This window comes from Protopterus annectens, chromosome 12.part0 (genome assembly GCF_019279795.1).
Source record: "Protopterus annectens isolate FY-2018-M chromosome 12.part0, PAN1.0, whole genome shotgun sequence".
In the NCBI taxonomy this organism is placed as follows: Eukaryota; Metazoa; Chordata; order Ceratodontiformes; family Protopteridae; genus Protopterus; species Protopterus annectens.
Genome location: NC_056746.1, coordinates 1,293,066,194 through 1,293,081,252, shown reverse-complemented (window position 1 = coordinate 1,293,081,252; position 15,059 = coordinate 1,293,066,194). Strand labels below are relative to the sequence as shown.

The 15,059-nt window shown below is 42.5% G+C and overlaps 1 protein-coding gene across 1 annotated transcript in view; it reads right to left on the bottom strand.

Annotated features, from left to right (window-relative positions):
- The window catches only part of TM9SF4 (transmembrane 9 superfamily member 4), a gene marked incomplete in the record, with an annotated part of 2,004,758 nt that overhangs the window by 1,772,786 nt on the left and 216,913 nt on the right, over nt 1–15,059 (bottom strand). The window contains 1 exon segment of the mRNA XM_044090345.1: nt 1,965–2,078. Coding sequence (XP_043946280.1) covers nt 1,965–2,078 — 114 coding nt within the window.

Genomic DNA, 15,059 nt, shown 5'->3' with positions numbered 1-15,059 from the left:
AAAGAATAGTCCTCTGGAGGAGAAGCTGAAGGTATGGATTCTTCAGCATCAGAATCCTCATAAGAGGGAAGAGAATATTCCTGATCAGAAGAGGAATCAGAAGAAATAGAAACCTGATCTGAAGATTCATAGTCAGTCTCTTGCCTAGGCCTATTATCAGGAGGGGGTTGGGAACCCTTGATCAAGGTAATCAAGTCTTTGGCCATTTTGAGCATCTGTTTTTAAGGCAAAGAGGCCTGTCCACGTGGCTCTTGAGTTTGTTTCTTTGCTTTAGAAGGTGGTTTAGTCTTTGCCTTTGAAGCTGAAGTCGGTTTAATGTAAAGATGTTTAGGTCTGAATACACCCTCAGAAGCCGGTGCCTGCTCAGCAGCTCCGGACCCATTTGAAGGAATAGTATCCGAGGCTCCAATACCTTGAGTTTCCAGCGGCATGGCAGACTCCACATGGGAGTCGTTAGCTGGCTGCAACTCTAAAGTAACGGGTGTCAGGGGCTGCGAAAGTGCCTCACTGAGAACCGGCGACTGGCTTAGGAGAAGCTTTGTCATCGGTTTTGGACCTCGGTCGTCTATCTCTCTCCTTTGCCTTGTGTTTTTTTGTGAACTCCGGTAGTCGGATGGCTATCCAACAACATTTCAGGATAATTAAACCGGCATCCAAAATAGTTTAAAGCAAAATCATATCGACGCTTAATAGTGCGTTGGTTAAATCTAGCACAAAACCAACAACCAGAAACGTTGTGATCAGGGCCTAGGCAAGGAATACAGTAAGAATGAAAGTCCTTATGGAGGTATTTGTTTTCCACAAGAAATACAATTATTTACTTTTTCTGACATCGGTCTGGAGCAAGAAAAAAAAGTTTCCCCCAACGGGGTACTTAGCTTTATTGAAGACTTTGGATCTGAAACTTGAACACGAAAATCTCAGGAGTCGGCTGACCGGCACTTGCCAACTGCTTCGGGCACCGTGCGGCATGAAAGACTGAAGAAAATGGTGTCTGCAGCTTCTTTTACACCCTTGACGACCTGACGTCAGGGATGGGGCGACAGCAGCCAACGCAGGACCCAGGACTTTGGAATTCAGGTCGACTAAGGGCAACCTGCCAGCAGGATAACCCAAATGTAATGACTGCAACAGTGAAACACGAAGAACATCTACTACTTTTGTTTGATTTTTGTTAAACTATAGATAGGTAGAAGATAAGAAAGAAAACTATTAACAAGGAAAAATATGCACTCTCAGACCAAAAGACCACTGAAAAATTCCCTGGAGGGAGCTCAGCGAGATTCTAAGGGGTGGTAGGAGAGGAGGAGCTCAGGTTTTCGTTCCAAGGCTGGAGTATACGGTCAAGTCAGATCTGAGACTCACAGGTTGAAGACCAAATGAAGACAACTTCAGATCTGATGTTCTATTAATTTCACACCTCCAAAACTATGAAAGTACAAAGCAGAATAAAAAAGGAGGGCTTAAATGAGATGTGGCTATTGTAAGTAATGCGTATTAAATGAGGTACGGAACACTAATTCAGTTTCAGAGCAAGGTGTGAGATGGGGAAGGGCTCAAGTCAGATCTTGAGGTTATGAATCAAAATTTGGATGGTATACACCACATGGCAGGGATAAGGGGTCATGCAAGAAGTTTCATTTTTTTTCTTAGTCTATAATGTGCTGGCTTGGAACAATGACAATGGCATCATATCCCAAGATAACATGGAATATGGAAGCCTGATGTTCTCAGCTGCCTCGTATATTACAAAATCATTACAGCTGTTTATAGGTTAGTTCCCTATGAAAACAATTCAGAATTAATAATGTAAACATTCACCCTGCTAAAAGTAAAATACCTGAAATGTCTCAAAACTACAAAAAATTAAAAACCCATCAAAATTTATTAATGCACATACTGTTTTGTTGGAAACTAAAAACTCTGTAAAGTGGAAATTTTTGTTAAACTTTTTTTGCTCTTACCTTAATTTCTACATCAGAACCTTCATTGAAATTTATGGGTGCTACACCAGGTACATAGAAGCAGTCAGCAGCGTGTATAAATAACAGCAGAAACCAGGGCCATGTCAATAATTCCTAAAACAAAAAAAATCAAGAAGAATTAAATGCACACTCGCCAACAACTACAATAAAGATCCTGAAATCAAATTAAGTCAAATTTACCTCGCAAAATGAATTTTTACAGTATGGACACGCTGCAAAAATATTCTGCAATACACATCAGCAAGCACTGTATACCTAAACTCAAACTCTGCTCAGGCAAAGTCAACAGTCCAGTAAGAAAAATAATCTGCTCTCAGGCAACAAGGTTAGACAGTTCTGAAGTACAGCTTTATGTCTTTGAAAGAAGGCTGTATATGTCATCATTATATAAGAGTAGAACAAAATTAGTATCAAAGGAGGGAAAAACTTCTACCCCTTGCATTAGTTGCTGAAGTGGAAAGTGGAGATCTCACATTCCCACTTCACTTATTTCCTCTGACAAAAAAAATCAGTTGATTCTACCTTAATATATGAAATACAGGAAACACCCATTATCTTTATGAATGTTTCCCCAGATACTTCTCCCATGTGGTATATAGTCTACACAAGGCCCTTTATTCACGATCGTGACTTGTATCTACAGAAAAATTAAATATACCGTGTTGATTCCAGTTTTGATGGCAGAAAGAGAGGAAAAGCATAGGTGTGTAAGAACTTAGTACAGTTGTGTAAGTAAACTTACCATTAACAGCAGATGTTCGAATGATCACTGCTGCAGTAATCTTAGCTATAAGGGGTTATATCCTGCCAAAGCTGTAACAGCTGGCCAGCCTCCAAAACTTCCGCTCATGTGCCCAAACTGTTAGAGGCAGCTCAAGGAGAGTTGAACAAACAAGTCTGGGGTGCCAAGCCCTTCAGAGCTTTCCTACCAATAAACAAAGGCAAGCTGAGCCCTAAAAGGACAATGTTAAGAACAAAAGTCCACACCCCATCATAAAAAACACACAGGGGTGGAGGCTGGTGTTACTGTAGTAGCGAACATTTGGACATCTACTGTTATAAGTTTACATACACAGTTTTACTGCATTTACCTTATTGATCACTGTTGCTGCAGTAGATGTCACTATATGGGCAGATTACCTTAACTCACTACATTTGGGAAGTGGAAGGAGAAGCCCCTGGAAAATGGCCCTGGCAAAGCCTGATCTGGACCTAGAAAAGGAATAAAGCTTATAGCGCTTTGTAAATACACAGAGAACCAAGTAACAGCTTACAGAATATTTTTAGAATACAACCTTTTCCAAAAAGCTGCAGAGGAAGCCAAAGTCCTGGTACAGTGGGGTGCTGACTCTGCCTGGAATAGTTTTATTGTGACAAGCATTACAAAAGGTAACAGCCTTACATAACCATTTAGTAACTGTCATTTTGACACAGGACACCCCTTCTTACTTTCACAAGAAATTAACTGATCTAAAAGATTTAGTTATCTCAAGATAGAAGCAGAGTTGTCTGGGGACATCTGAGTGTATGGAGTATCCTTTCTCCCTCATTTTTAGGTTTAGGAAAGAAAACAGGGAGATGGATAGTTTCACTTAAAGTAAACTAACATACTACTATAGGCACAATAGTATTAGTTCTCAAAGAAACCATGTCCCTGGCAAATGAGACAGGATTGGCTAACCAGAGTGCTTGCAATTCGGATACCCTTCTTGCAGAGGTCAGAGTAATCAGTAAAACTGTTTTTCCATGTTACAAACCTCAAGTCAGCCAGGTTAGACAAATCAAATGAAGTATTAGCTTCTCGAACATAAAATTAAGATACCAAGGAGGGCCCATCAGCATTCTTGGAGGCTTCTTATGCAAAACTACTTTCAAAAACATTTTGACATGAGATTGCATTGAAAGAGGAGGATCCATGGGCAGACATACTTAAATGGCTGATAAATGAACTCTGATAGAGGAATAAGAAAGGCTATAGGATAGTAAAGCACCCAAACATTGTAAAACCAGAGAACAAATAGCCATAAACGGGTGCTGGTTATGCTGTTTGCACCAACTAGAAAATCTTTTCCATTTGTTAATATATGATTTTCTAGTAGCAGGCTTTCTTGCCTCCCTTAGTACCTGCTGCATGTCCTCAGTAAACAGATGTCTAAAAGGAATTAAGACCCAATCCTCCACACAGTAAACTGAAGTTGATTTGATACAGGGTGTATTAAACATCCCTGTTTTTGTGTGAGCAGATCAAGTCAGTGATGAAAGCACGTAGTACTTGCCCCTGGCCATCGAAGTAGTGTTCCGGGATGACTGTTAGCTGTGCAAACGTCATTCAAAGATGCCTGATGGATAAAGGCTGCTGAAATAGTTACAGCCCTAGTGGATGGACTGTGCTATGCCAAACAGAACCAAGATGCTATCCTCCAAAAAAGGAAGCCAATCTGGTGGTCCCCTGCCATAAACAAACTGTACAACAGAAGGAAGAAACTGTTGCAAAAGAGTAAAATCCCATGGGTGGAGGAGCTCCCTGGTCAGCCTCAGTAAGAAGCTGAGATACCTTACAAGATCATCCAAAACTAACAAAATTGCCAGTAAATCCAAGGACAACCACAAAGCATTCTATAGCTATGTCAAGAATCTAGATGGCAACACCCAGATCTGCTCTGAGTTACAGCACAAAGACAAGAAAATTACAGAACCAACTGATATTGCCAACATCCTGGCAGATCAGTTCAGTGCTAACTTTACCCCCCTCTCACCCCCTAAAGGGCCCATATCTACACAGGAAGAATGCAGAGTCCCTGTAATCACAACTACGCAGGTAAAAGCTGCACTCTCTAAAGCCAAAAACACAGCATCCACAGGACCAGACAACATCCCAGGCTGCGTTTTACATGAACTTCAGAACAAACTGGCTCCCAACTTAAGCACCATGTTCAATTATAGCCTCGCATCAGGCATTGTGCCCACTGAATGGCGCACAGCAAAGTACAGTTGTGTACACTTATCATAAACATCCAAAGTCTTGGTCCGGCGTCAGTTGCTGTCGTCTCTTCCCTGACATCAGGGCGTCAGGGGTATAAAAGATGCAGCCGACGCCATTTTCTTCAGTTTTTCTTGCCCCAGATGTCAGGTGCCCCCAAAAGGGTAGGCTAAAAATAGGCTAGTAAAACATACATGCACCAAAGTATATTTTACCTTCATCTACAAGCAAATACACCACATAGGTTGTATAGATTAGAGAAGTAAAGATAAGTTCCAGAAAAAATAAGGGGGATGGCGGGTGGGTAACCTGGACTGCAACATTGAATACACTCGAACATCTACATTTATGGTAAGTGTACACAACTGTACTATGCTCTTCGTGTTTCACTGTTGCAGTCATTACAGCTGGGTAGAATCCCAAAGCTTTGGTTGGGAGCCTGAAGCTAAATAGCATTAGGAGCGGCTATGAGGCCCTGCAGAACTGCAGTGGCAAAGCCTGCCCTGGATTTAGAGTAGAGTGGCAGATGATAGTGCTTCGTAAAGGTGGGCACTGAACTCCAGGTAGCAGCCTCTAAAATGTCTTTGGTTGGTACTCCCCTGAGGAAGGCTGCTGCTCGGGTTGAATGTGGCCTAATGCCTTTAGGCACTGGCTTGCCATGTTGTGAATAGCAGAAATGAATGCAGTGGCCTATTCACTTTGAAATAGTCTGCTTTGAGATTGCCTTTCCTTGTGATCCTGCAGCATATGCCACTAGTAATTGCTCTGTCTTTCTGAAAAAGTACAGTTGTGTACACTTACCATAAATGTATATGTTCGAGTGTCTTCACTGTTGCAGTCATGACTGTAGGGTTCTCCCCTGCCGGCAGGCAGTCCTCGGTCGGCCAGAATCCCAAAGTCTGGGTCCGGCGTCGGCTGTTCAACCATGCTCCCTGACGTCAGAGTGCCAGGAGAACAAAGCTGACAGCTGACGCCATGTACTCCAGTTTTTCTTGCCCCAGATGTCAGGAGTCCCAAAATGAGTAAGGTACCATATCCTTTGCAAATACACCTCAGAACAATGGTGAAAAAAAGTAACCACACAAAAGTAAAAATAAGAGGGGACAGGAGGGCGGGAAACCCAGACTGCAACAGTGAAGACACTCGAACATCTACATTTAGGGTAAGTGTACACAACTGTACTATGTTCATCGTGTTTCACTGTTGCAGTCATGACTGTAGGGTAGAATCCCAAAGCAGAATGAAAGGGAGGTGGTCATAAAGTAGAAGGGGCGGCTAAAAGGCCCTGCAAGACTGCAGAAGCAAAGCCTGCCCTAGACTTAGAGTAGAGAGGTAGATTGTAGTGCTTTGAAAAAGTATGCACTGAACTCCAAGTTACAGCTTCCAAAATGTCTTTGGTAGGAACTCCCCTAAGGAAGGCAGCTGAAGTGGCAGCAGCTCTGGTGGAATGAGTCCGTATACTCCCTGGGATTTGCTTTCCATGGTGTGAATAACAAAATCTGATTCCATGAGAAATCCATTTAGAAATGGTCTGTTTTGAAATGGCTTTACCTTGGGAACTTGAAGCACAAGAAACAAACAATTGCTCTGATTTTCTGATGTCCTTGGTTCTGTCCAGGTAAAAATGTAGTTGTCTGTGTACATCCAAGGAATGTAAGATCCTTTCCCCTTTATTTTGAGGAGTAGGGAAAAAAGTTGGCAAGTGGATAGTTTGATTTAAAGCCACTTTGGAAACCACCTTAGGCATGAATGTAGGATTAGTCCTCAAAGACACCCTGTCTTGATGAAAAATAATATAAGGTTCCACAGCCATAAGAGCTTGCAACTCTGAAACTCTCCTGGCAGAGGTCAGAGCTAACAGGATGGCTGTTTTCCAAGATAAAAACTTGATGTCAGAAGAGGCAGCAGGCTCAAAAGGAGGTAAGGTGAGCTTTTCCAAAACATAGTTGAGATCCCAAGCAGGAATGGGAGGAGATCTAGGAGGTCTTAAGTTCTTAGCTCCTCTGAGAAACTGTCTCATGAGCTGGTGGGAAAAGATTGGAGGGTCTGTATTATAATGAGTGGAAATAGCAGAGGCATGTATCTTAATGGAAGAGAAAGAGACCCTTATGTAAGAGATCGGTCAGGTAAAGTACAATCAAAGGAATGTTAGGAAGAAGAGGATCAGAATCCTGAGCCTGCATCCAGGAACAAAATCTTTTCCATTTTCCTGCATAAGATTTTCTAGTGCTAGGACGTCTAGCTTCTAAAATGACATCCATAACCTGCTTGGGTAGGAGAGAAGGAATCAAAGACCCTGGATTAACCAGGCCACCAGGCTGAGAGTTCTGACATGGGAGTGTAGAACCTGACCCTGATGTTGGGACAGAAGGTTTGGAGTCTGTGGTAAAACCCAAGGGGGCTCCAGACAGGTTTTTCAGAGTAGGGTACCAAAACTGTCAAGGCCAATTTGGGGCCAGCAAGATTATCATCTTGGGCTTGTCCTGTTTGATCTTTAATAATACCCGTGGAAGAAGAGGAAGAGGCGGAAAGGCATATCCCGAGAGGTTTCTCCAACTGAATGATAGTGCATCCACTTTCCAAGCTTGTTCGTGGAAAGTCCTGGTGCAAACATTCTGTAGTTGATGATTGAGATGGGATGCAAAGAGGTCTATGTGAGGACATCCCCAGACTGCTGTTATCATCCTGAATATTTCGGTGTCCAGCATCCACTTGTGTGGATCCGAAAGGTTTCTGCTCAGACTGTCTGCCAGGAAGTTTTGCTTCCCTGGTAGAAACTGAGCTTGAAGGTCCAGATTGCAAGCTAGAGCTGTGTTCCATAGATCCATGGCTAGTCTGCAAGGGGGGTAGGAATGAGATCCCCCTTGCTTGTTTATGTACCACATAACTGTGGTGTTGTCTGTCCGTATCAGTAGTTGTCCTGGTTGTAGAAGATTCCTGAAGGCCATTAGAGCTTTCTGAACAGCTAACATTTCCTTTAAATTGATATGCCAGCTTTCTCTGTATACCCTTACTTTTCTCTCACTCTCTGCTACATTCTAACACTTCATACTATTACCTTCCTGTTCCCTCTCACCACTTTCACACTCCTGCCCATTCCACGCCACTAATTCAAACTCCCCTCTACTTACCTTCTGTTTCAACACCTCACTGATGGTTTCTGATCCTCTTCTGTTTACTTCGGTTCTTCCCGCTCCGTTCGCCCTGCGGGCTCACTCCGCTCCCCTACCCTGCCCCCAAATTCCACCCGCCCCCAGCAACCCTAGCTTTATCCATATAAGAGCCACACCCCTTCATATCGTAAACCTATCACAATCCATATCCCTGGAAACACCCATTCCTTTTCCCACCTTTTCTAACTCACTCACCTTTGATAAACATTACCTAACCACATACAACTCCTTTCGCCTCTACTCCCACAACACACTCCCCCTACAAGCCTTCACAACTAACATATTTCTCCACACGTCTATTAACTCCACATCTAATATCATAATTACCTCACAACTACACTTACCGGATTCATCTTCTCACTAATTCTACTCTTTACCTTAGCCTACCTCTTCCACCTTACACATCCTAGCTATTCGTATTACTCCCAATCCTACCACATAACCAACCATGTTAGCTCCTCACTACCTCACTCTAACATCTCAATTTCCCCACATTTGTGCCCTTTAAACAACCTTCAACTTTTTTCATTTAAAGTTATAACCACTCAAACTCCCTCCATTCCCAACAGTATCTAAATCTTTCAAAAGCATAATACATCCAAACCTATTCTCTAAGCTGGCTTGCTTCTTCTCCAAACTAACCCTAACTCCCATTAGCAATTTATTATCAGGAGATATCCATCCTAACCCTGGCCCCCCCACTTCAACAATCAAGGTCAAGTCCTTAATACTTACTGCCTTAAATTCTCAAAGTATAGTTAACAAAATCCCAACCCTCCATGCTTGGCTAACACATCATAAACCAGACATCTTATCCATCTCAGAAACATGGTTGAAACCTCATATAAAAGACTCAGAAATACTTCCACCTAACTATTCAATCTCATAAAAAAGGTGGAGGAGTAGCTCTCCTCTACTCTACCTCCCTGTCAGTTACCCCCTACAACAAACCCACACCTCAATTTAATAACGCAGAAATACTTATATCACTACTCCAAGTTAACAAACACATATGCATAGTCTCACTCTATATCCCTCTAGGAGATAATATATCCACTCTCGAAGACATACTCTCATGGCTTGCCAACAACATCAGCAATGAAACCATAATCTTAGGTGATATGAATATTAACTGGATCTCCATACAGTCACCCACAAACCCACTTAACATTAACTTACATAACTTCTCACAACTAATCAACTCTATCACACACCCATCAAAAAATCTCTCCTCCAGCAGTATCCTAGACTGGATCGTAGTATCTCATCCCCACTATTTTTCGAACAGTGGAACCCTTCCCGATTCCCTTGGTGACCATATACCTATCTTCACTCATCGACTCCCCTTAACCCAACATCATTCCCATAACTACATTACAACACGTAACCAAAAAGACTTCAATCCTTCTAACTTCACTAACTCCCTAAAATCTATAAACTGGAATTGTCTAAAAACACTTCCTTTAGACGATGCTGTCACCCACTTCAACACCACATTCCTAAAACTGCTAAATGTCCATGCTCCTCTAAGAACTAAAAGAATAAAAACTAAAACTTCTCCATGGCTCACCAAAAATACACTAGCTACTATGCGGAAAAGAGACAAACTCTGGGCTAAATATCAGAAAAATAAAACCCCCCTCATCCACAATGACTATCGAACTCTTAGAAACAAGGTAAAAAAACTTCTCTGATAGACAAAATTACTTCTTCACACTTCAAAACAACAAATCAGATCCTCAGAAATTCTGGAAAGGCATCTCCACTCTACTTCACCCCAGTAAAATAGTCACCCCAACCCCTGATCCTAATGCCACTGATACAGACTTAGCCACTCAATTCAATACATTTTTCATCGAATCTATTTCTAAATTAACCTCCTCTTTCTCCTACAACACACACTCCAACTCGCCTCCATCTTACCCCAACCACACTCAACACAACACTACTACCAATGACACTCTCATATCTACTAACTCTCTTCCACACTCCTCTTCTCCTACTCTCACTCCATCTACACCTTCCCCTCTCCCTACAATATACACCTGCTCTCCTACTCTCTCCCTCCACTTTATCTTCATCCCCTAACACCCCCTCTCCAGTCCCCCCTCCATTCTCACTAAAACCTATACCCACATCTACCATACTAAAACTCCTTAAGAAACTAAAACCAGGCACCAATGCTCCAGATGACATACCTTCTAACTTTCTAAGCTTAGCAGCCGAAGGAATTGCCTACCCTATTAGCATATTAATCAACCGCTCAATTCAAGAAGATATGGTTCCCCAAATCTGGAAAAAGGCCTTCATCATACCTTTGCATAAAGGCGGCAGTAACAACCTTGTTTCCAACTTCCGCCCCATTGCTATCCTATCTCCCATCTCTAAACTCTTGGAAAAGTGCATCCACCTTCAACTCCTACCACATCTCCTAGATAACAACCTACTTTCTCCCACACAGCACGGATTTAGACCAAATCACAGCACTATGACAGCCCTCCTCTCCTTTCTAGAAACTGTAAATAGTGCCCGAGACTCTGGACAAATTGTCTGCTTCTAACCAAACTCTCCAAACTCAACCTCTCCCCCTCTACTTTGAACTGGTTCTCTAGCTACCTATCTATCTAATAGACATCAAGCAGTGAAATGGAAAAAGGCTACCTCTTCATTCCTTAACACCCCAACAGGCGTCCCCCAAGGTTCCATACTAGGTCCCCTCCTTTTTAACATATTTATAAATGATTTCCACAAAGCCATCCCTCTCTCCAATATGCAGATGATTCAACCATTATCTGCAAGGCCTCCACCATCCCCACTCTCATAAAACTAACTCAAGATGCTTTCTCTACCACTGAACTATGGATGAAAACAAATCATTTAGCACTCAACCCCACTAAAACTAAATTAATGATATTCACCCCTTCTAAACACAACTCTCTCAATACAAACTCATTCCCAATTACAAGTGAAAATTACACTCCCCTGGAACTAGTGACAAAGACCAAATTACTTGGAGTCCAAATTGACAACCAACTAAAATTCAACTCTCATTTACAACTCAATATTAAAAAAACACATCAAAAGCTAGGGATGCTCTATAGACAAAAAAAAACTACCTAACAACCACCACTAAAATCACTCTCTCTACTTCCTTTCTTATTCCCTCCCTTCTATATGGAGCTCCACTACTAACTAATCTACAAATCTCCCTGAAAAAACAACTCACCTCATGCTACAACAAAATAGCCAAATTTGCTACCAACCAAAAGACTTACTCCCACCATTGCTCCTCTCTCCAACAACTAAAATGGCTAGAACTACCCCATCAGCTCTCCTATACACAACTATCCCTTGCTCACAAACTTATGTTCAACCCCTCCCTCTGTCCCTCGCTCTCTTTTGTGCTTAAAATGCACAAACTTGATAGAATATTAAGGTTCAGCAACCAAAATCTGCTTGAAGTGTACAAACCAACCCGTCCACCTGGCAAATACCTTCTCTCACATGGGTTAGCTCATCTCTGGAACTCTCTACCTTCATCTATCCGTACTACCTCTAACCATTTTATGTTCAAAAAATCTCTTCATTCACTTCTACTTTCCCAGTGGGAATGCTATTGCTCCCACCCTACTTAAATACCCATCTCCTGGACTCCTGCTGACATTCTTGACTTCTCTCTCTCATTATCCATAACTTCCCATTTCACTGTTCATCACTAATGAATACATAAGAATACTCTGCACTCTCATATGTTGAACTCTCTTTATTAAATAACTCTAGTAGAATTTAGAATTTATGTATAATTTCAGATAATCTGTCATTAGTTTTCTTTTTTACTTTTAAAACTTAAATTTATTGTAACTGTTTTGCTTAGCATTTGATTTTTGCCTACTGTTGACTTTAACAATGTTTAACTATGCCTAATACCTACTGTAATCTACATTGTCTGGAGCTTTTCTCCCCAGGACTCCATTGAAAACGGGTTATTTTTGGCCCAATGGACTATCCTGGTAAACCAACTGCAAATAAATAAAATAAATAAATATGCAGGTGCTTCTGATCCTTTGTCCAAAGGCCCTGCAGACAGTTGCCCTGAAAATAGGCTCCCCATGCATAATCTGAGGCGTCCGTGGTTAGTATCCGAGTGGCAGGAGACAGACAGAAGGGTCTTCCTTTGGTTAGAGTACATGCCGTGGACCACCAAAGGAATTCCTTTTGAAGACAAGGCAGGAGGAGATCAGTATGTCTAAACTGTGGCAATGCTGAGACCATACACTTTTTAGGTACCACTGTATTTTCCTCATGTGTAGTCTTGCATATGGTACGAGAAGGATGCAGGAGGCCATGTAACCCAAAGCCTGCAGGAATCTCCTTGCAGGTAGCTGAGTTAAAGTTGCCAAGGTTTTGAAAGTTGAAGCCAGCTGAAACTGTTTTTCGTACGTCAGAAATGCCATCTGGGTTGCTGTGTTTAAAGAAGCGCCCAGAAAATTATCTGTTGTGAGGGTGTCAAATTTGACTTTTTTATGTTTACAGTGAATCCCAGGAACTTGAGGAGATCCTGAACAAACCGTAGATGCTGGAGTAACACCTCCTTGCTGTCTGCCTGAAGAAGACAGTCGTCCAGATAAGGGTAAATTTGAATTCCCTTGAGTCTGCAGTAAGCTACTACTGGAGCCAGGCATTTGGTGAAGACCCTGGGCGCAGTAAACAATCCAAAGGGCAGCGCAGAGAATTGAAAGTGCCTCGATCCGGCCTTGAACCGGAGGTATTTTCTGCGTTCCTGCCTGATGGGAATGTGTAAATATGCCTCCTTTAAATACAAAGTTACCATCCATGCATTTTTGGACAGCATTGGAAGTAGCTGCTGTAGAGTAAGCATCTTGAATTTTGGAATCTCTAGGAAGGTGTTCAAGACTGACAGATCCAGAATGGGTCTCCATGACTTTTGCTTCCTGGGGACTAGAAAGAGCCTTGAGTAAAAACCTTGCCCCATCTCTGAAAGTGGAACTAGTTCTATGGCTTTCATAGCCAAAAGAGCTTCCACCTGGATTAAGGCCTCTGTCCATTGATGCTTTGGAAGATCTGGCCATCCGCTTGGCCTTGGTAGGGTATGAAAATGGAATTTGTAACCTTTTGAAACCACATTCAGAACCCACTTGTCTTGGGTAATATGAGTCCAATTTCAGTGAAAAAGAGAAAGTTTTCCTCCGAGAGGGGCTTCCAGGCAAGAAGTTCCTGTAGCCCAACAGAGGGAGTCATTGAGTTTGTTTCCTTTGAGTTTGTGACCTGTCCTCTCCCCCCCTAGGGGTGCAAGCAGTCCACTGTCTTGGTCTATAAGAGACTTGTGTTTGAGGCCTTCCTCGGGAGCGTCCGTATCTACCCCTCTGAGGCCTGTCTGAATTGGGAAAGGACCAATTTTTTGTAGGCCAATTCCTGCTAAATCTGGGTGGCTGTACTTGTAAGAAATCTTTAACTGTTTGCATGGATTTCGCCTTGTCCTCCATATTTTTAATCACCTCTTCAGCTTTTGATCCAAACAAAACATTGTGCTGAACAGGAGCATCCAATAATTTAGCTTTTACTTGTTCTGGCAAATTTTGTTCCTTTAACCATGCATGCCTTCTAATTACTGTGCCAGAGGCAGCAGCCCTACAAGAAGCCTCCAAGGCATCAAATCCACAGTGTAAACCATGGTTCCCAACTTGTTCAGTGGCATGCATTAAGTCATGCAATTCCTTACCATCTGCACAGGCAGAAATGGAAGTAAGCTTTTGTTTTAAAACAGACAAGAGAAATTGCTGGTATTTCAGCATATGAAACTGACAGTTTAAAGCCCTAATAGATAAAGTAGCAGAAGTGTACACTTTTTTGCCCCATCTTTCTAAAGATCTAGAATCCTTCTCAGTGGGAATGGGGTTTTTAGCAGAAGCGGCCTTAACTCCATTAGGACCCTGAGAAATGGTTTCAGGGTCAGCAGCAGGGTTCTTGTATAAAAACTGGTGGGAATCAGGAACCCTGTAATATCTATCAGGCTTAACAGGAGCAGGAGGAAGAGAGTCAGGGGTTAAGTTAGCCTCCGAAAAGGCATCATCCACAATATCCAAAATAGGAGGAATAGCCAGGGGTCTATGTTGGGGAAGAAGAAGAAAATCCCTTAGTCTTTTCTTAGATTCCGAATACTCCTGTCCTTCCCAGTGGAAATGTTCCCTCATTTCATGCAAAGTTTCCCCAAAAGATAAATCCTCAGGTGGAGAAGCTGAAAGAATGGATTCCTCAGCATCAGAATCCTCATAAGGAGGGAAAGAATATTCCTGGTCAGAAGAAGAAACTGAAGAAACAGAAGCCTGATCAGAGGAGTCATAAAAAACTTCCTGCCTTGGCCTTTTATCTGGTGGGGGATGTGAACCCCTAATCATAGTAAGTAAATCCTCCACCATCTTAAGTAACTGTTTCTGTGACCTGGGAGCCAGTTCAGAAGAGGCCTGTGTTGCAGTCTTTGATTTGGAAGGAGTCTTTGCCTTTGTCTTTGACTTTGCCTTTATTAGAAGCTGAGTAGACCTGAAAACCCCTTCGGAATCCGGTACACCTGCACAGCGGCTCCGGACCCATCCGAAGGAGCATTGTCCGAAGGTCCTGCAATAGAAATATTCAAATGCCTAGTTGGCTCCTCGTGGGAGTCCGTTTCGGCCATCGGTTCCGAAATGGCCGATGACAGGGGCTGCAAAAGCGCCTCACTGACTACGACCGAACCTGAAGCTGGCTCCACTTGTGCGATATCGTCAGATTTGGACCTCGGAGGCCTGTCTTTGTCCTTGCGTCGTTTGTGAACTCCGGTAGCCGGAACCGTATCCGGCGACATTTTGTAATTAAAACGCCTACCGAAGTAATGAAATGCAAAATCGTACCTTTGTTTAATTGTAC